The following is a 23,192-nucleotide window of genomic DNA, read 5'->3' as shown; positions in this document are numbered from 1 at the left end:
GTAAAAGTCTTCAATGATATCTTTTGAATAAAATCTTTGAAAGAAAGCCTTATTTTTACTATTAAATTTTTTTTTTAAAAAGCTAAGTATCTATTATCCAATTTTGAAAGATGGTATTTAGATCATCCATAGACTCTTACCACATATCTGTTGCTGTGGTGATAGGATCATAGTTGAGGATTTCTGGAGCTGAAAGAGAAAGTTAAGACTCAACATACGCAAACTTTAAAACACAATAATCATCTTGCATTAAATTACAATTTGACTTGGTTATGGAAGGCAGAGTAATAGAATGCCAATAGGAATTTAGTGGGGTTTTAATTAATTGAGATTATACAGTAAGCACATCTAATGTTGTGAAAATGGTATGAGGACAGAGGCAGAGGGCCAAGGCGCTCCTGTGCTCCTAGCCAGCAGCTGTGCATGTGGAGAGCCAGTGCATTAAAGCTGACCTCAGAAAAGCCATTGTGAGGAAACGAACTGGCAAGAGCCACGATCATTACAGCTGCAGTTTTACTACTTTGTTATTAATTTATATCATTTTGTCAGCCTCAGGTACACTTATCTTTCCAGGGTAAAGTGGATCATGTTCTCACAATGACATTGTAAGAAAAAGGTGAGGCTTCTTACAAATGCTAAGATTTTCAAGCAGAGTAAATATTCTGAAATTATCAAAACCTAACTTCCTAAGCAATTTTCGACTGTCTCTTTCTTTGTCCTTCCCAAAATGCAAAATAAATTCTCTATACTTCCTAAACTTTACGGTGAATTTCCAATTAGTAAAGTCCCATATAGTATTTACAACTGAAAATTGACTGTTTCTCAATATGGTTTTATAATCTTTTCAAAAAGAAATTTCTCAACTCTGACATTTTCATGAATGATACCTTTGAAACATACATGCTGCCAGCCTCGCCAAACTCCCTATGACCTCCCTGTTATCACTCACTACAGAGATGTACTCTAGGACACTACAGCCCACGTTAGGATCCAACAGTTCAGTTTTCATTCCTGGGAGGTAACTGCCTAGGCTCATGGGCCTGCTCTGCGTCGCTTTATCTTTTCATTGGAGATGTCCATTTGGACAGTAACAGAGGTAAAAATATCACCCTTATCTCAAAATATTTGAAGCTCATATGCTGTTTCCCGCTCTTCAGAATCTTTTGCAGGCATAGTCAAGTCTGTTGACTCAGTCCATCACCCCCAGATACCACCCCGCCATCTTCTCTGTACCCTTCCCCCACGTCCTCCCTTTACTGCCTCATTAACAACTCTTACACTTGAAAACAACGAAGGGCCCTGCAAAAGCAAAGACCGCCCTGTGCACAGCTCCGGGGCGGGGGCAGACGGGGGCGGCAGTGAGAACTAGTCGCAGCCAGACTCGGAGGCTGGGGACCACTGCTTCCTTCTCTCCTCTTGCTGCCCATTGGCTCCTGACTTCACACACAGGCAGTGCAGACACGCACTAGACGTCTACACTTAGCCAATGTCCTGTGAGTTGTTCCTCATGCCTAACATATTCCTTTATTCACTGTAACTCATTTAATGAGTCATAGCCAAATACGAATGCATTACACTTTTTGAATCGATTGAAGCCTGGTATTGTGTAATCTAAAAATATGTGAGGATTTTTCTGTTTGTTCTTGGTGCTAAGCAAACAAAAGCTACATCTCTATCACAAAAATATAGTTTTAAAGAGGTACATTTAAATTTCAAAATGGTTAAAAAATAAAATGGATTTCTTACCTAAGTATTCAGGTGTTCCCATGATTTCCCGAAGCTCACATGCATTCCCAATTTTTCGAGACATTCCAAAATCTACAATTTTTATGTCCCCAAGTGGGTATATACTGCTCAATAGTATATTCTGTGGCTAAACAGAGCACATAAAAAGGGATAAGCAATAGACAATAAAAGGGTGCTTGTCCTAGATTGAAGGGAAAGTGAGTTGCTTAGCTCGTACACATTTCTTAGAGTACTTTATCCAACATCCACTGAACTGCCAATTAGGAGGAGTACTATTTAATAATGAAGAAATTAAAAAGGCAGTCAAGAAGGATTTTTAGTTTGTAAGATGTTGGGTTGATTATGAGATACAGATTATATAGTAATAAAGACAAGAGCACCAAATTCTGCCCACAAAAAGTTCAAGTGGCGCGCGCACCCACACACACACACCCACACACACACACAGACACACACAGACACACACACTTGCAGGAGTACATACAAACACATGAAGTCTTAGCAGTAGAGAAGATGCTCAGGCTGAGTCTTACAGGAAAAGAAGGAATCTGTCAATTAGAAAGGTGTTCTGTGGAATAGAAGGGTGAGCATGGAAGAATGAATGCACATCATGTCCAGAGTAGAAAGTGCTTCTACACAGTGGGATGGTTCTAGATGAGCTGGCCTGACAAGGTTTACAGCTGAGACAGTAAGATGTGTGTCCTCCACCGTCTCCTAGAGCCACATGACCGGACTTTATCATTGCAGGTGTAGAGACGACGACAAAGTGCCCTGTCAGAACCATTAAAAATGCAGACGCGTTGCTCACAAAGTCTGTGCAAAAATCCTAACAGTCCTTCTCTTGGGAACAATGCCACACTTCACGTTACAGGCAACGAGTAAGCTCTGCTGTCAGTTCCATGGCTGTGGTGTTAAAGCCACCGTGCCGTCCTGTGCTCTGCGATGCTGGGACATAGTCTGCCTTCCGCAGGCAAAGACCAGACAGGTGCTGATCACAGATAATCACCCTGGCACTTACTCTGCTGCCTCTTTCTCAGCCACGTGATTACAGGAGAGGCGGTGGGGAGGCCAGACGGCAAAAACCTCCTCCCCCTCCCCAGGGAAACAAACACAGATGCAGGTTTTCTTTTGTTTTGATTGGATTTTAAAGGGACAGGGTGAATAGCTGGGCAGTGTACATTTTAAAGTATTTACACAACTTTCAAAGTGGTAGTGAATCCACAGGTGGAAAAAGATTTAGAAATGGAGACAGGCCTGGGCTATGACAGGCAGTGATCTTGGAACTGTATTATGAAAGTGGCAGAGGAACCCAAAGGCTCATGCAGGTAAACTGCACAGACAGAGCGGAATCCATCCTTTAGCAAACATGAAACAGGTTACTTCAGTCTTTAAGACTCGGAGCAGCCGTCGAGGAAAGACAAGGAACACCACCACCAAAGACCATGGTTCTGGGGACTGCGGTGGGACACTGACTAATCCACACAGAGACAGAGGCCATAACGTCTCAGAGGAAGATGAGCGAGGTATGGAAGCAGAGGAACGAGGAACAATAAGAGGGTACCAGACAGTGATCCGAATCAATCATCTCAAAGGGAGGGGTGCTAGGCAAGGTCTGAGATGTGCCCCTTCCAGCAGGATGGATTACATAAGGTGATGGATTTTAAGTGGATTAATTCAAGCCTACCATGAGTACAGCCCTCTCCTGTCTGCCAACACAAAGTAAAGCCCAATGAAGCCCTACACAGGCAGAGGCACCACTGGTCTAGAGAACCATTATTTCTACCAATACCAGCCTGACACTGAACTACCAAGAACAGAGAAGGAACGCTAATGTTAGTTTAAATCACATTACCATACCTTTAAATCAAGGTGAACAATGTTATTCTGATGTAGATAATAAACTCCTTCAAGGATTTGTTTAATGAGTCTGATAACATCATTTTCAGATACCATTTCAGCCAACTCAGGTAAACACAGGTTGAAAATTTCTCCACCTGCAGCACTGAAAGAAAATTCAAATACAACTATTAAAAATCATTTATCTAAAAATAACCTTTAAATATTGTATCCCCATTAAGAAAATGTCCATATAAACATCCACGTGTGTATACCATTTCGGTGGCTGCCAAGACTAAGAAACATGTTGTATGTAGGATACGGTGGCCTCGAACCTAAGTTCCAAGTTGGAAGTTCCAAGCACCAACGCTTTACACTGTAGCTGTAAGCTGCCACTGACTGATCTGTACAGAGCATGCCAAGGAAAACCATGAGAAGTTGCTGCTGACACTTGGTTTATGACAGCACAGGAACAGATATCTGCTGGTTAGGAACATGTCTGAAGGTGCCCATAACATAAACTCCACTTCGATCCTACCTCACTCACCCAAACCCGAAAATTCACAAGAAACGAACTTTATTGTCTGGCTCGAGTTATCATGATAAAGGCAATGTAAGTACCAGGAATTTCACATTACTACTGCATTTATAGTAGTAAATTACAAAATCAGGTATGGGAAGGCAATATAGGAAAACTGCAGTCTGGAAAAAAGAAATCAATTATCCTCATGAATATTTAACCTACTGGCCACTTCTTTCCACATACTTCCCCAAGGTCTCTTGAAGGAGGAGTAGGAATCCATGGCGCAGGCTGGCAACACACATCTACCCCTTCCTTTTAAGTTACACTATTTACTCAACTAAAAATCCCACTCAAAAACGGAGAGGGCTAACTACATTCCTTCAATGGCACCAAGATAAGGTGAACAATTATAATACCACAAATACAACTCTAAGGAGGTAAAAAATAAAGAGACGACACATTAAGCTCTTGGAAACTCGTTTGCTAGGCACTTTACAAGGAACAGAAAATACCATGGACTGAGAAAAATCACAGAAAGCAAGACACAGGTCTGCAGGGTTCACGGAAGTACCAGAGAACTCAAGACTGAAGGCTCTGGCTGGTGCTACATTAGCTAGCACACCGGACTTTAAAATGATCTTCTACACTGACATATGTAACTGACAGAACTTTGTAATTTCCTAACAACAGGGCTATCTCATTTCTGTCCTACAAAATTGCAAAGTTGTAAATTATAAGCAAGTTCCCCTTTCAAGATGCTGTTTCAAGGGAAGCTTTTGTCTCATAGTCTTCAAAAAATTAATAAGTATATGCCACAATCAATTTTAGTTTGCTGAAAATTCAGTATTATTAAAAGCTTCGTATGCCCATTTAGGAAACATGTCCCCTTTATTAGTTTTTGAAGATATTCTCCTTCATTATATGCATATGCTTTTTTTAAAAGCACTTAGTTTGAGCAAAGTCTTTACTACATAGAGTGGGAATGTAGTGTCTCATCTATTTTTAAAATCCCAATTTATAAAAAGATGTAATAATACTATCTTCTAGAAAAGTAGCATGCATTGATTTATTTAAACAGCCAAAAAGGCCTAAAACAGTCAGTCAGTCACTGATACAGTATAACTTAAATGATATACTTTCACATGGGCTATGTATTTTGATAAAAATAAAAAGCTCTGAAACTCACTTCAAAGTGACAAGGTGACTACAAGAACTTCTGTTTAATTTACAAAAGTAAACAATTTGGTTGAAAACAGGTTTGGATTGAGGTAAACAGCAAAATACAAAGACAAAATAGAACTATCAGAACTCCTAGCTACATTAGTTGCTAAAGAAAGTGTTACATGTGTTTATCAAGTTAGCAGATGCAGTAATTCAAAAAAGTACTTTTTAACATGACCGTGGGGGATTATTCAGACGCGGTCTATATAGTTAGACATGCATTTATTCTTTGAGCCAGCAATCAACTTCTAGGAATTTATCCTGAAGCTCCACCACCACCACAAATAACAGCACTTATGTATGATAGGCTGAATAAGATGCTAAGTCATACAATGGAGTCCTTTGGAAATTAGCCACACATGGGGCTGGGGACACGGCACAGTGACACAGTATGTGCTTATAACGAATGAGGTCCTGGATCCAACCCCTGTCAGTACACACACACGTACACAAGTGCCAAACATTTTTACATGTCTGAGTTTTAAATTGTGCAAACATTTTTTTAATAGTTAGAACGATTTTTAAGAAAGAGTTTTAAAAAATGAAATCCCAACACTGAATATAAACAGGAGCAAATGTACCTAACCTAACTCTGTAACTCTGACTCTGAATATATGCCATATTGGGCAATGCTTTAATTTAAAAGAATGGAAAAAAAAAAAAAAGGCGGTGGGGGGGGGCGCAGCTGGGGAAAAATCTAGTCACTTGCTGCTGGGTGTGGTATTGGCAGGTTTATGCTGAGTTGCCAGATAGCACCCCAGTGGAAACCAGAGTGTCATGTAGAGTGGACTGACTCGGTTCAGCTGGCGAAGATCAAGAAGAAGCAGTGTGCTGAACCAGGAAGTCCTCAAACACTCACTGGATCACATCAGAAGGATACAGGATGGAGATTTAAAGCTTACTTGACAAACTTTAGTCTTTGATAAATTTGGCATGAAGGAAAAATAACAAAAGAAACTGATTAAGGCTCACTAATTTGATCATAATGGGTTATTTTTAATTAATGCTACTTTAACAGTTTACAAAACAGTTGACTACACAGTAATAGTAAAGAGGGAGAGAGGGAAAAGAAACACTTTATCACAAGAGTGCAGCTTAGTAAATGGAGAGTGAACCATGGAATCAGAAAGAACGGTGTCTCAACCTCCACTGGAACTGCTAATTCAAGCAAGCATGTCAGTGGGCACTGGAATCTGGGAGGAAAGTCTGTCAAAGAGAAGGGTATTGCTAGGTCATCACTCAGACTAGTGGGTAACTGCAGAGGGAGGAGGCTGCTCCTTTATAAAGAATGGAGACCAGCAGACCACCCTTCTCATCTTCACACTGGAACAACCTAGTGACAAAACCAGCCGACGTTAATGCCACCTGATGTGACATATTAAGAGACACACGTTATCACCCATGTTACTACTGTCCTTGCCAAACATGTTACCATCTAGTGACGGGGAAACATCAGACAAACCTAGAAAAAGTGACATTTCCTGTGACAAATGACACCACTCCCAAGAGTCAATGCCATAAAAATAGAAGGATTAAAGAGACTTCACAAGTAAATATAACTGCCTGAGTCTTTACTGGATCCTGAACTGGAAAAAAAATAAATAGTCCTTATACAGCATTTTGGAGACAGCCAACAACATTTCAATGTGGGCTATAAATGGCTTTACTTATAGCATGCTGACTTTCTTACGTCTGATGCTCAATACACAGAAAACTGCCGTATTCTTCAGAACAACAACTGCAGTATGCAAAAGAGAAATAACGTGTGCGGTCTTCAAGAGGTTCAGTGAAGACGGCAAAACGTCAACAACTGATGCATCAAAGTGAAGGACAGATGAATGTCAACTGTTTCCAAGTTTTCATAGACTTGAATTTTGTAAAATAAAAATGAGTACATGGGATGGTTTGAGGTGGTAATTTAATCTGTAAGTTATCAGAGTAAAACACTATTTTATTTTCACCATATAAAACATATGCCTCCTTATTAAAACTAATCTGCCTGGCCAAATTGTTAGGATTAAATGAAAATGCCCCGTATGGCACTGCCACCCCAAAAGTGGTGGACACGGTTAAGCCCCAATCCTAGAATAAATTTTAGTCTTAGCCACTCTAGAAATTTAATATGCCAATCTACTCAAACACTTGCTGAGAGCTAGTTATATTTCAGCCAGAGGTAGTGAGATCACCAACAGTTTTACTAATTCATTGGGTAAGGTTCCTAGATCCATTTAAAGATTGTAAACACGAACTATGCATAAAATACATCATGTTTCTGAGCAATCTTGTTGTAGCTTCACATGAACTCCAAACAGGATTTTATTAACACAGCCAATGTCCTGTACATATGCATCCTCCACACCTAGAGTTCGTTAACTGTTTGGATGTTAGCTCCCTTTCCCTTAGCTCACAGGAAGGAACTGTTGAGAGGAAGAAAGCAGCTGAAGGGTCTTGGACAAAGTAATCATACAATCCATGAAAAATGAAATGGCGCAGTATCCTCGTCTTTCTGCTATTCTCCCTTACTCTGAAGGTTCTCTAACAGACTCTCCTAAGGGGTCTTGTTCTGTGAGACACACACCCCACTCACCGTTCAGTAAACTCCACATCAGTTTAACCTTTTACAATCAGCACTTCATTCACAAATTAATTTTAGCCAAGTCTATTTCCTGGCACAAAACAATGATTTTCAAAAACTATATAAAAAATCTCTACTTCCTTACAATATAAATACTAAAACAAAGCCCTTGGGTGCTGGGGAGGTGACTCGGCAGGTGACAGGCTTGCCACACAGGCATGAGGACCGAGTTCTGACACCAGGCAGGTGTGGTGGCCCCTGCAGTCCTAACGCAAGGGGGAGGCACGGGGCATCTAAGGAGCCAGCAGGCCAGGCAGGCCAGTTCAGTGAAAGGCCTCGCCTTGATATAGAAGGTGGAGATCAACCGAGGAAGATATCTGAACTCTATCTCTGGTCCCCACATGCTTGTGTGGCTACACACACACACACACACACACACACACACACGTGAACACATACATTATACACACTCTATACACACAGCTGTGCAAATAAAATAAAATAGCACAAATACACTTTTAAATTCAAAGGGTAACAATGTACACTGGCAGGTAAAAAGAATCGCTCTAGTTTGTAGCATTATTTTCTCTAAAATAGTACTTTTCTTTTTCAGTTTGTGTTAAATTAGATTTACTTTATTAAAACATATCAAAACCTGAGGTGAACTCAGTATTAATTTACCTGATCTCTTTCCAATGTTGTTCATCTTCCAAAACTTGTAACTGTATTTACCGGATGTTAATCTATGGGTTAGCAGGCCATGGCGATTTTAGCCCAATACACTGCATCAATTACCAAAACTTGTAACTGTATTCACCGGATGTTAATCTATGGCTTAGCAGGCCACAGCAATCTTAGCCCAACACACTGCATCAATTACCGAGCACTGTGGTGTTTTTAGTGTTTCACTGACAAGAGATATTTCTGTCTCTTTTGGCCAAAGTTCCTGACATTCTTTTCACATTGTAAGTACTATAAATGTCTTAATGGTGTTGGAGACACATCATTCTGTAAGCTTCTGCTTGAGTCATTTTCTTGGACATGTTTTATTAAAATGGGTTTTACTAAAACATAAAAATGGCTTCAATTTTATTTGTCATTAGATTATTTCCTAGAAGAAAACCTCAATTTATGTACTATTAATATGGAATTAAATTCTTGCAACTACATTCCCAAATTAGTGTGTTGTCTTTTGTTTAATACCTGCTGTTAATTAGTTTTGGTATGTACGTATGAAGCTATAAATTTAGCCTTGTCAAAAATGTACAATTATAAATTAATATTCATCAACAGGCATCTTTATAAATTTTGTCACAGTTATCATTATCTGACATGTCATGCCATAGTCTATCCATGAAACACCTTAAATGTATGAGAAAGCACATACTTACTATTCTAACACCAAAATGATTTCCGTTGCGTTTTCATAGACCTCATGTAGATTGATCACGTGGGGACAGGCCCTGGCCAGTTCCAGCACAGCTATCTCATGCAGAATCTCTGCCCGGCAATCCTGGCCCCTTCGCCTCTTTTTCAGAAACTTTGCAGCATACTCTTGGCCAGTCGATTTTGATATACATTGTCTAACCACAGCAAATTTTCCTCTAGAGAGAAAGAAAAGGGCAATTTCATACCTTCAACTTAAAGTGAACTCTTTCACATATCTGTGCCATTAAGAACTATTTTTCTCTATAAACTGAATCAAATAACATGTTCTTTTATAAAGCCTATAATGCCACCACACAGATGCAGAAGACTATCACAGCAGGATGATCCATTCACTTTTACGATTAGTATGACACATTTTCAGTGTACCTGGTAATTTCTTTTGCCAACCTAACTCTATGCTTCTAATAGACACCTATGGGATATGGAGCCTATAGTGAGTATTCAAATGCATTTTATGATCAGCCAAGAAAATTCAGGGTTATCAACAGTTTAGCATAAGCACACCCAGTAATGTCACGTTAATCATTCTAGGAAAGTACAAATGCTTTTATCTCACTAACAGAAATACTTAACATCCTACCCAAACTTAAAGCACAAAGATTATTCCTCCTAGTACATGCAGGTATTATAGCATTTAGTTTTACAAAAATGCAAAGCTACTTTGAAGCAAGGATTATTTTAAGAACTAATAAAAGCTATTGATTTGCATGCCCCCAAAAATGCATTCAATTCCAGAGGGCTTTTAGATTGAAGCCTATCATAAACCTTCTAGGCTTTACTTTAAAAGATCCCAATTTAATAACCTCCATGCTAAGAATAAACCCCACGCTAGTTTCTGATACCAACAGGTACAAATCCATCTCCAGAAGTGTGGTATTTTAACTCCACTGCAGCAGTGACTCAGAAATACACTTCTAACACAGATGGGCAGTTGAGAGCAGGGCCAGCCACGGAACCCACACGGTGCTTACAGTGGGGGGGGGGGGGGGGGGGGAGGGGTGAGGAGGACAAGCGCTAGACCGGATTTTATTTCTTACTCCCAAGAACCCAAATGACAGATTCCTCTTCAGCACTTCCCAATTACCTCAAAATCAATGCCAATAATCTAAAATATATAGCTAATAATTAAAAATAAAGTACACAAGCTCTGATCTGAAGCCTACATTTATTAAAACATACCGCAACTAAATAATGCTACATGTACAAACCTGATCCTTTACTGTTAAGTGCCAAGAACTAAACCATGGAATATGAATTTCTAGCTTTCTTGTCTCACAACTATGGAATAATCTCTCCCCTTAAAATGGCTTTGCTTCTCTATTAAGTTTAACATTTACCGATTACTGAGATATAGATGCAAAACCTTGTGTAAAACAAAAAGAGAATTTGGAGTTTTAGAAAAAAACCTCACCTTGTGAAGTTCAGGAACAAACCAGGAAGCCCGTGTACAGTTGTGAATACTTCACTACACACTGGTCATGTGACAGTAGCTAGGAACTACAACTGCTTCAAAACCAAGCAGCAAGAGTACCAAGCTTCATCTATATTTTCCTTACTGTTTCTGGCCTTCCTGAGACTTTCTTAAACTACCCTCATACTTATGAGCCAGGAAAAAGTTGACCAAATGTCATGGCTTGTAAAGGTTCATCTGACTGACATGTTCACTGCTAAGGAAAAGCCCTATGAGGACAAGGAACATCTCTGACCTAATTAATCAAGTCTATAAAAATCTATATTCTGCAAACTAACACACAATAGCACCTGAAATGCTTCTGAATAAGCGTCAGGGTTTGTGTATCTACTATAATACCACACATTATGCTATGTTTTTAAATCCACATATGATTTTTTTGTTGTTGTTGTTTTATTTGTTTAGAGACAGAGTTTCTCTGTGTAGCTCTGGCTGTCCTGGAACTTAACTCTGTAGACCAGGCTGGCCTCGAACTCAGAGCCCGTCTCTGCCTCCCGAGTTCTGGGATTAAAGTTGTGTACCACCACCATCTGGCCCACATCTGCATTTTTAAAAATTTGAGATCTTGATAAAGTTATATCCATATATTAACACATAATTACACATGCATATATTCATATATACTGTGAAACAAGATATATATTCGAGCATAACTATTAGAGGCTTTAAGGAGAAAAATTAAGTATCTATTTTATATTCTAAGATGCTAGTTGTAGTTTAGAAGTATAACAATAGTCTTCAATATATAACGTTCCTGTACCATATTTAAAAGACAGTCAAGAAAACTTAAAACTTTAATAATAATAGTAGTCAGTGCACATCCTCAAAGGGCAAAGCTGACTAGATTTCCCAGCAGTGAAAGGTCTAGCCGTTACCCTCTGCATTCTAAAACACACAATAAAATATGAAGGGATGGGGAGGGTAAGCCACAAAGGAAGCTGACGTTTATTTCTGAATCTGCCCTACCCTTCTAACCACAAGCCGATGAAACTCGGCCTCAGCTGGGGGAGGGGTGGAAAAAACTACCCAACATGTTAAAAAACAGGAACAATGCAGTTTTTTGAGAATAGTGAAAAATGAACTTAGATTTACTTTATATGGCTTCCTCTGTATTGCTAAAGGGAAATACATTCTCAAACACTGACATTTTAAAATTGAAATTTAAAACCCAGCTGGTAAGAAAGATAACTTTGTAGTGTTCCACAAGCTGGAATTATGTTTATATATTACAAAGTATACCAGCCTCCCAGAGAAACAGGCTCAGAACCCCCGCCTCACTTCTGAAGACTCACACACTAAGACTGGTTACAAGTTTGAAAGGATTTTAAAGTTCATGGAAGTTTAAAAAAATATATATATATGATTTTTTTAATTGCCAGGGTTGAAGATTAATTAAATGCCCCAATATCTACCATGTGAATCATTAGCCCCAAGCGATTCAAAGATGCAATTTAAGTCTCTTCCATGAAGACATCGGATGCTGGGACTTTAGCAATCTAACTTTGTTTGAATCAGATCCTACCATGAGCTTTTGCTTTAAAATGTTTAAAAGTAAACTAACTTCAATTCATGATGGTTCCTTATGACATCACCTCTGTAAGACAATTTCAAGCTAACAGTGGGCCCACTCAAGTTCTTTACGAAGTTAAAGGAAAAAAAGCTCTCATTAGCTACTATACCTAGTATTTTGCAAAGTTAATAAAGTTATTCATCCAAATAGTAACCTAGAAAAGTAGGTAAGAATGCTTCTTGCTGTATAGATTAAGAAGTCACCCTCTAAGCATCTGTTAGAACAAGTTCCAAATGTCTTGCAATAAAAGGTAACTTGAGTACACTTAGTCTATCTTCTCAACTAAAGAAAAAAAGATAACACGCATCTAAGAACGTCACACAAATTCTGATCCAGAACAAAGGCAGCTCAGGCCGAACAGTACGATGCTATAGGACACAGACTGGGCATATCTAGTGATAAAAAGGGATGGAAGAAAGGGAGGAGAGAGGGACACAGTGTAGGAGGCCAACAGGCATCTGAGGGCATGCTGGGCTTCTGCAATAGTCTGCTTACAACCCAAAAGTAAGGGATTAACAGTGCTGCTTGTAATACTAGGCCTCTCATTTTAGCTGAAACAATCAGAAGCAGAAAGTGGTCCAGAAGAGGGTGAACTGCACCAGGGAAGGCTTTCTGGATACCGGATCATATGATGAGCACTTAAGGGAACTAGTGATGTTCAGCTTTGTTTAAATATATGAAAGACTACTACTTAAGTATATATTACATGCAGCTACAAAAAGAAAACAGTGTCCATCAAGTAGAGATTAACAGAACAGAAAGCAAAAAATCCTATGTTTATGAGATGGATTCATCTTTATGTTATAAAAGAAGAGCTGCATGAAACATCTGCAACGTGGAAAGGCCAGGGCTTGTCTCTACTAAACATAAAAGACACAAGCAAAGGATTCACCTTCACAGTCAGCCAGTCTGAGATTCCACAGAGATTTTCAGGTGAGAATTAATCATACTGTTTTATTGTCCATCCACTGATAAAAAGAAACTTTGTGAACCACTGTAGCATGAGCTAAAACATTGACCGCCACATGCAAAACAACTGAAGATATATATAATACATACATATATATGTATGTATATATATATGACCACTGTCTTCTAACCCTTCACAATCACATTTAATTTGAACCCAAGAAGACACAACAGATAAATATATTGGCATAGCTTTTCTAATTCTCATACATATTAAAATTACTGTAGTACTAAATGTCAAAGGCACCCTTGGCCATAAGAAATGTATATTTGGCTGAGCCAAGGCAGAATTTATATAGGCTTCTATTTATAGACTACCAATTCTTTATAATTGTGATATCAGACATGAGTTAAAGATTCTTCATTGATGAAAGTATGTGTGTAGAATGGGGAAGCACCCCTCTATTTCTCCTCTAGACAAACATAGTAGCTAGAAATGGAAACAAGTGTACTAAAGCCAAAACATGTAACAGTATACGAAGCACTTTACAAATATTCAGTAACTTAACCCTTAAGAAATCTAAATAACTAAACGCAATTATCCTCCTCCCTTTTTCAGAAGAGGACACTCGCACCCAGAGTAATTTAACAAAAGTCACACAGATGGGCACCGATGGCAGAGCCCAGATGGGGACCTGGCATCTCGGCTGTCCTTTTCCATTCACAGATGCAGAAAGAAATGAGATCGGAAGCTGGTGGGATGTGCCATGTGAACCCTCCACGGATTTGATTTTTCTAGTCAGCTAGGGAAGCAGAGAGGGCGGCTTTTCTTTCTGATCTCTGAGAAGGGCTCCAAGTGAGTTTAGACAGAAACAAAGCAGCACCCATATCGAAGTCTCCTTACCTCCCCAGTTCTTTGGATGTAAGTGTATAGAAATCATTAAAATTCTCCATCCTCACTGGCGTTTGAGGAGTGGTCGTCAGCAAGCCTGAGACACTTCGGCAATCGAATCTTCTCCGGGACATGTTTGGTGGCTGCCAGGTCTGCTTCTCTGGGCACCCACTTCTGTTACCTGTGTAAGGAGAGACAGGAAGAGAGAGGGTGTAACTTAAAAGTAACAAGAAAAAGAGACATTCTCTCAGGCAGGATGTGCGCTACATCGCACAACTCCAAATATAGTATTGAGATAGAAGAAGGCAGACAGCGAGGCTTTCAGGAGCTTACGCTGGTCACGGGGAGAAAACGCCAGAAGCAGAAACTGGTATCCCCTCCTCTATGGCACCTCAACAAAGCTACGGACTTCATTTCAAAATGAAATTACTATAAAATACTAAGAAATCATTATGGTAAAAATGGACGGACCGAGGTGATCATTTTCATATGATTGTGAACTATCACTCTTTAATGCTACATTTCCACACACCCGTGTAAGTTAGCATAGCAATGTGACGACTATTTGTTTTAACTTCACAGGCCACACAAACTTGGCGGCAAACTCCCCACATTTTGTGAATTATATTGCAGTCCTCTGAAATACAAGAAATAGATCTTGTTCATGGTTTGGCCACTTTCTAAAACTAAATCTAGAAACTCCCCTAGACCAAAGAGTTCATTGGCGGAGCCTAATGCTGACCGTGCCGTGCATGAAAACTCAGTCGTTTTCCTGGGCCAGTGACGATCATAAATAAATTACCAACCCAGAGTTCAAATCCACATCTGAAGTTCATACTATCTGCAACTTCTGGTACTTTATATAACCAGTTTTAATATCAAATTGCTATTTCATATTAACTAATATTAAAACTGTATTAAGTTTTACTATCAAACTACTATTTCATATTAACTGAATTCATGTAATGATGGTGGACTCTCTGCCACATCTGCCTAATGAGACATCAGGAATTATTTTGCTATCACGCGCCTGTAATAGCCCTCAAGACTGTCCCCATTGCCACATGCCCCCCTCACTTCCTGCTTGAGAGCAATTGGTTGTTGTTGTTGTTGTTGTTGTTGTTTTGCTTCATTCAAATGCCGACTACTATCTTCTACCTAGCAAACAGGCAGGGCCTGGAGTACAGTTTTCTGTACGGATTTGCAAACCTGTAAATTGTTTTTCTGTAACCTTTGGTCCTGCAGAGAAACACTTCTCTAAGTAGTCTAAGAGTACGCAAGGCAGTGCACTGACACATGAGTTCCGTTCACTCTTCATTACAGCTCTGAGGCCACACAGTCTTTTAAGTTCCCTACTGTACCAGTCTGGTTCCTGTGGCTATGTCGGAAGTCCACTGGACTATTAATAAAGACAATGCGCTTACTTTGGCTTACAGTTCTGGAAGTGCAAGGCCAAGGAGCCTCAAATGATAGTGGCCTTCTTGCTGGAGAGTCCAGAGATCTCGCAAAGCATCACAGAGCAAGAGACAGAAGTGTGTGCACAGGTCTCTTTCCCTCCTTAATAAAGCCACTGCGATGCTTCATCACCACGGGGTTCTAACCTAAGGACCTTATCTAATCCTAATCACTTCCCAGTGGCTCTAACCACAGACTTCAGGTCCTCACCCTCTTAACACCTCACAATGGCTGGGTGTGGTGGTGCCCACACCTATAATCCCAGCACTCAGAAGGCTAAAAGAGTTCGAAGGCTTAAGGCAGGCAGGATTGCTAAGAATTGAGGCCAGCTTGATATATAGAGTGAGTATGAAGTCTGCCAAAACTACACAAGAAAACCTTGTCTTAAGAGGGGAAAAGAAAGCACCTCACAATGGTAATTCAACATGAGTTTAGAAGACAATATATTCAAATCCTGACAGCTACCATTAAAGACCAAACTACACCTTCCTCGTATTTGTTAGTGAAATATTAACCCCCAGTACCTGACACTGAAACTGTCTTCAGATAAGGACTTTAAGGTTAATGAGACCACTAAGGCAGGCCCTAGTCCACCAAGACTGCTGTTCCTACAAGAAAAAGAAACAAACACACAGAGACAAGTGATAACGTGGGCAGCAGAAAGTGACCAAAGTGGACAGCTGTCCAGTTTGGTTTGTTTTTAAGGGTCTCACTGTGCAGTCCAGGTCATCCTAGACAACTCTGTGTAATCCAGGCTCACCTTGAACTAGTTATAATCCTATCTCTCCAATACTGGGATTATAGGCCTGTGCATCACACCTGGTGCTCAGTTAACTTCTTCATACCTCCTTATTTCTGAAGACATTCAGTTTCACTGGTCACATTTTATTGTCTGAAAAATCAATGCAGATATCAATTTCTATATTTAGTCAGTTAGGGTAAGGCTTTTCTGTATCACCTTTGGATTTTAGAATTTTGTACACTTAAAAGTTCATGCTTATGATTACACTTATTCTCAAATCTACAAATAGAAGGGGCAGGCCTCATCACTGGTACAAGTGGGCTATCTTCCCAACACTTCTCACCAACAAAAAACAAGGCAATTAATCAGAGAGACAAGTTTATGAGTTTTCATTTTTCTTTCATATAGATTTTAGATTCTAGGATGTTTGCCTTTTATAGAAGCTAAAACTAATAAACATTTTATGAATAAGCACTTTCTACACTCAATTTTCAAGAGGCAGTATGATCCTTTTAGGGCATCAAAGATTTATGTTCAATTAAGCATGATTTATAAGTTTAAAACACTGCAAAAACCTGGCGAATTCACAAACTCTGAAATCCACGTATTAGTACACTCAAAGTTGTACTTTCAAAGATTACTTTTTATCTCACTAAGTATGAAAGTAAAGGCATAAAAGTTCAAAAATAGTATGATAAATCAGTGCAAGAGCCACTGTTAGGTTTTTCAAGGCCTCAACATTTTCTTTGCATTTACTTAAAGCTGATAGTATTCATTACCCAAATCATAGGTTAGATCTCATGCAGAGACCCTGTACAACTTCAGGCTATATACTAAATAAAAACCAGTATACTGTTTAACGTTACATAGAAAAATACTTGGAGTTTTTGACCAAACTTAGTTTTAACTCTTACAAAATGAGTAAGTAAGTAACTTTGAAATATATATTTTTCTCAGGAACATTTAGGAAGACAGAATAAGAACTGGGGAACAAGGAGAATGCTGGGAAATGCTGTCCTTTAGGCAAGAGATGGCTTTGCACATATCAACTCAGAGCTGCTATGGTTACCTGCACAAGATTAAGCCGTTAAAAATTCCAGCATGGAGGGGAGAGGGGGGGATGCTCCCATGGCCCATCCCTGGCTGAGGAGCTATTACTAGTTGATGACTATTAAAAGAGAGAGGGGCACTTTTCTTTAGGAGTGTGGCCACTGATAGATTCCCCATGTTGATGACCTCATACCCATGCACGTATATGTGGGCAGCACTAACTGGACTTCGTGAGATTAAACAAATAAGGACGTGAAGTTAGAGGGAGATGTGATGGAGTTCTAAGAGAAGATGGAAGTGGGCAGTGGGCATGGGTATGATTAAGATACACTGTATACATGAATGAAATTTTCAAAGAATAATTCTGCACACATACACACACACACAAACACACACACACACACACACACACACACACACACACACACACACACACGGAGGAGGTAGTATTGAGAAAAGTTCAACACTAAGATCCTTCAAGAGCCCAAAATGTGACATCCTAGTATGCTACTGAGAATTAAGTTTGGCCTGTTATATATGAGGAGGAAAGGAACTTAGTTTTCTTTTTCTTTCTTTAATAAAAGGAAGTGAAATGCATAATGATAGTCTAAACCAGATCTTACTAAACAGCCCACTTAAATAAAGGACTTTCCTAACTGGTCTTTTGCATGCACTAACTTCATACCCTAATGAATCCTCTAACACTCAGATGAGCTGATGGCCATTATAATGGGTGAACACACCACAGGTCTTCCATGACAATAGATGTAGCCAAAACAGTGTTGGGCAATTGTAGTTTTCCAAATACATTAAAGACACAGGTGGGTTTTGATGCTATGACTCATCTCGTTATGGCTGTGTATCTCCTGGGACACAAGCTTTGCCTCAGAAGAAGACATTTCAGGAGACCAGACCATAGGCACATCTACCTAAGCTAACACACCCTGCCCCGAAAGCTGTTTAAGGATCCACACAGCTTTCTTGCTTGCCTCCTTCTGTTTACTAACCTCACTCAGAAGAGTTGTCAGTCCGGGTGTTCTCTACTTCTGCTCCTCTAGCCAGGTCTGCCTATAATGGAGCACCAATGGCACCTCTGTCTACCAAAGTCCCCACAGACGGAGTGCCCGCATGTAATACACACGAGGGCTACCAATCACTCTGTCTCTCCTTGTGTGTCCTAAACTTATCACCAAATTCTCACTTTTAATAAACAATCCATAGATCTTCTCTTCTACAATTCATAGACTTATAGCCAATTCTAAACAAGAATACAACATCTAAAATTCACACATTACCAATATATCTTACTCAAATTGAAATCATTTAATATTTTATCAGTCTTTATCAATAAAAATATCTAAGGGACTTAGTAAATTTGTGTTTATAAACCATTATAGGCACAATGCCAGAAGGCATAAATGTCTAACAGAAGATACAGTAAGATTTCAATCATACACTAGTATGGTGTCCTACTCTTTGCAGTTTTTTCATTAACTCCCATTACAATAATTACAATAAGAACTCAGATATGAATCAAAGAAGGAAGAGAGGGAAGTGTTAGATTTGAGCTGTGTCTTGGCTGAACTGAGTGGAGAGAGCAAGTATGATGAACACTAAACATCCTTTGAAACCTCTAACCAGCTCCACTGAAGTTATTCATTGCAATATTCATTTCAAGGTTATCAAATGATGAGAGCTTATGAATGCAGAAATTACAGAACACAATCCTGAAAGCATTTAGAAATAAGTTGCCTGCTTTGATTCCTTTATTAGCCCTAGGAACTATAACTTAAAATCCTCCGTAGTCCTTTGTAGCATGACACTCAACGACTCAGTATACCCATGCTCCATTTCCTGTCCTAATTCAGTCTCCTATTTTATCTCCACTCTGCTTTACTTCTCTGCCTGAAACACCCTTTCTGCCTTCCCTTAAATGGCTCCTTCTCATCCCTGCCCTGCCCCAGGAGCTTGCCGAAAACCCACAGGCTGACTAAATGCTTCAAACAGGAGGACTCTCGACATACTCCTTCACCTGGAAATTTAATGTGAGATTGCAATCATATTTTGTGTCTAAAGGACACTTGAGCTAAGCAACTCAGCAGGATGCCCCGGTAAGAATTTAAAAATGTTTGAATAAAAGTCGATAAAAAATAAAACACAGCAAAATGTTCGTTTAGGTACATCTAAAGGGATTAGCTGAACTGAGATTCATCCTGAAACTGCAGCATGGAAGCTTTCGACACAGTCTCTGCTTATTTCAGCAGTTGGCTAACTCAGAAACACTTAAAACTGTTCTTACAGAAATTCAGTTCAAAACAAGGTAGTCACATGGCCCAGCAATGTGAATGAAATTATTTTTATCGTCTATTGTAATGCAAGATTGAAAAACCATTTAGTCTGTACTTAGTAACTGTTTGCATGACAATAGACAACCACTTGTTTTCATGTCAGAATCTATGTTAGCTAAGAACACCCGGAAAGCCACACACTTGTCCTATCCAAAGACTGACAAATCTACATCTTCATGAACCAAATGTGAATAAAAATGGCGGGGAAGCAACTGCTCTCTTCTACGTGGGGCGCTAATGAGACCAAGTTGTGTCTATGAAAAGATAAACTGAAGATTTACTTTTTTCGCATCCATTAAAAAAAGAACTTTCTGCCATGTTGAGGAGGAATCTGTTTTAGTGGCCGGGGACCAGAAGACAGCACCAGCGTTAACAGGTGATGACCTCCACGTGGTATGGATTGTACCCACAGTGTCGTACTGTTATGTCTGTTTTTAAATACTCAACAGCAAGCACAATTCAATAATTTAATCCCCTGAAAATCACAGCAGGAAGCCAACTGATTCTAGTCCAAGCACTGGGGTATAGTTTACACCAGGGTTACAGTTCCAGGCAAGGAACGCTAGCCTGACCCTGGGCCGAGACAGTAAGGCTTGCCACCACCTTTTCCACCTTCAGAAAAGAATAAATCCTGTAATTGTGAAGTCGGATGAGAAGATGTTGACAAACGGAAATAATGGTGGGCCAACAATCACACAGAGCTCGTCACTCATCAGATGGAAAATTGGGTTTCTGTTGTAAAATAAATTACCATAACATTTACTAACAGTGCACCAAAGTACTGTTTGTTCAGTAACTATTACAATGTAAAATGAATCTAGTCCTTAAAGGATTAAAAAGACTTGCCACTTCAGCATTAAAATTTCTCAGTGCTTAAGTACGTCCTCTTTTGGACTAGTTGGAAAGAGCAAGGGGATGGATCAATCAAGACACACTATGTATAAATATCTGAGGACTCATTTACGTGTACAGAATAACTAAGTATGAATTAAATGCTTGAGAAAAAGATAAATGGTAATTTAATGAAGTATGCACTCAAAATTGCAACTTTTATCACAACAAAATCATATAAAAATATACACTTGTAACTTAACTGAAAAGAGTATTTCTGTGCTTTGAACCCAGTACCAAAACACCAAAACACAACAAAAACAAAAAACCCACCAATCTTTTTCTAGTAGTCTGGTACAAAAAATATAAACTATGTATGGTTGCATATATAGCTCTTTACGTAGAGTGCCAACTTTACATGCATGAAGCAACAGGTTCAATCCCCAACACTGCCATATAAATGAACAATCAAAACTGAGCTGGTATGGTGTGTAAGCCTTGAGTCTCAGCACTTGGGAGGCAAAGCCCAGTTCTTCTGAGTGATACTGTCTCAAAAAGCAAAAATCCTTCACAGCTGGTTGGTAAGGCTTGGGGTACGGCTCAGCAACAGAGCCAATGACAAGACTCAGGAAGCAGGAACTTTAGACACAAGAAATACACGTTATAATGTATTATATTTTAGGAAATACATTTATCCTTAGATAAAGCCAAAAAATTTGTAATTGATTTCCTTGACCTGTAAGTTTTAAGTTGAGTCTCTCAAATTAACACTGTGATATTTTGACACAGAAATTCTCCTTTATAATTATCAAACTGCTACAAAACAAAGCGGTGAAACACGTTTATATGTTCACTTAATACCAGTAAGTTGTTCATTGTTAGTGCAAACTTTTTTTTTTCCTTCGAGACAAGGTTTTCTCTGTGTAGCCCTGGCTATCCTGGAACTAGTTCTGTAGACCAGGCTGGCCTCGAACTCACAGAGATAGGCCTGCTTCTGCCTCCTGAGTGCTGGGATTAAAAGCATTCCCCACCACTGCCTGGCTGCCAGTACAAACTTAAAAATGAAATTAATTAAAAATATCTGCCATTAAATGCCTGCATTTTTTACAGATGTTATTCACACTGATTAATGAAGTCTCTACTAAAATGCCACTTCCACATTAACCAAATTGTAATTTCCCTTTTTCTTAATTTTTTATTACATGCAACTGGAGAGGTCAGTGAGAGTAGGTTCTCTGTTTCTACCATGTAGGTCCTGGAAAATCAGGATTTCGGTGGGTGGCAAGCACCTCCCCGACCTAGAACTGTAATATATTACTTAAAAACCCAAGAGAAACTGTCACCATTCTATCCACACACACACACACAAAAAGATTTTCAAATTATTACAGAAATGTTATATTTCTAATTTAAACACACTGTCATGTAAGTAAATGCACTTTAATAATAAACCTTCATTTTAGAAAAGTATCTAAAATGTATGTGGTACCTCAAAAAATGAACAATTCCTAGAACTATTAAAACTATCCAAAAAAAACCCTAAATTAATATCAGAAAAGGATTGGGAAAGAAGACAGGTCTAAAACTTGGTCACTTGCCTTTTGAAATATACACAGTTTTAAGGCAACGTGATTCAATTTTTTATGAAATTGTTGAAGACCATGTCTGGGCATCTCCCCCGTCATGACTGTATGTACAACGCAGTGCCAACTGAGAAAGTGAGTTTATATCTCTCTGTAATAAAACTGTGCTCCTTAGTTCAAAATTCCACGTTTCGTACGCCTCCGCTTGCTGAGTTATCGCGGCACACAGTCTCTCTTCCTAGACCTGCAAACTAAAAAAAGTCCACCCCGTATCAAACCTGCCAGCGAGGTTTACCTCTGGACCGCGGAGGTAAACATGACGTCAGCCCAGCACTCCACGGTGGCGAATGTCATCCCCAGACCTAAGGTTTGATTGAGTAGGATTGAAAATCACTAGGCTTTCGGGACGTCTCTCTCTTAATTCCAACTTGCAAAGCTGAAGCCAGAGCGCCTCCAGTCCCAACCCAAGCCGCACAGACCCTAGCCACCGGCCGGCGGGCCGGGGAAGTTTCTTACGACTTCGCTCCACTCCTCTCTCTCCCGAGAGGGGAGCCAGCCGAAGCGCTTTTTCCCACGCTAAGGCCGGGCCGGGATAGAGGTCCCAACCGCGGCCGCGATGTGGCTCTCTTGAGTTCTTGAGGATGGGTCCCCAGCACAGAGGGCTCCCCACGCCGGGACTGACAGCGGCCCACGCGATGGCCCGCAAAGTTTCCCGGGGACGGCGGGCTGGGCGCGTCCGCTCGCCGGGACGGTGCACAGGCGTCCGCGTCCACGGCGCGCGAGCCCGCCGGGGAGCCACACGCCGCGCTCCGTGCAGGCGATCGGGGCAGGCCACGCTCCGGGACGCCGGCCCCCGGGGGTGGAGGGGCTCCCCGCCGTGCCCCCGCGCCCCGCACCCCCGAACGCCGCCGCCGGCGGACCGTCCGCTCGGCCGCGGCTCCGCGCCGCCGCAGGCTCTGCCCTCGGACGGGGCCGCGGCTACTCTGGCTCA

At 40.2% G+C, this 23,192-nt stretch overlaps 1 protein-coding gene across 6 annotated transcripts in view; it reads right to left on the bottom strand.

Annotated features, from left to right (window-relative positions):
• Stk17b (serine/threonine kinase 17b) overlaps positions 1-23,192 on the bottom strand; it is a 31,903-nt gene that overhangs the window by 8,461 nt on the left and 250 nt on the right. The window contains exons 1-6 of one of the 6 annotated variants that reach the window (XM_042260389.2): positions 22,497-22,606; positions 14,205-14,373; positions 9,293-9,505; positions 3,604-3,748; positions 1,747-1,873; positions 141-189 (exon numbers count right to left, since the gene is read on the bottom strand). In XM_042260389.2, coding sequence (XP_042116323.1) covers positions 141-189; positions 1,747-1,873; positions 3,604-3,748; positions 9,293-9,505; positions 14,205-14,326 — 656 coding nt within the window. In that variant the 5' untranslated portion in view covers positions 14,327-14,373; positions 22,497-22,606. Of the gene's footprint in view, positions 1-140; positions 190-1,746; positions 1,874-3,603; positions 3,749-9,292; positions 9,506-14,204; positions 14,376-15,616; positions 15,856-16,407; positions 16,542-22,496; positions 22,607-23,192 lie in introns of those variants that run through there. The other 5 variants (XM_076550402.1, XM_042260388.2, XM_042260390.1 and 2 more) reach the window with 5 other exon arrangements.

The sequence above is a fragment of the Peromyscus maniculatus genome, chromosome 13 (genome assembly GCF_049852395.1).
Source record: "Peromyscus maniculatus bairdii isolate BWxNUB_F1_BW_parent chromosome 13, HU_Pman_BW_mat_3.1, whole genome shotgun sequence".
NCBI lineage: Eukaryota > Metazoa > Chordata > Mammalia > Rodentia > Cricetidae > Peromyscus > Peromyscus maniculatus.
The sequence above is the reverse complement of the archived record's forward strand: the minus strand, read 5'-3'. Positions and strand labels throughout refer to the sequence as shown.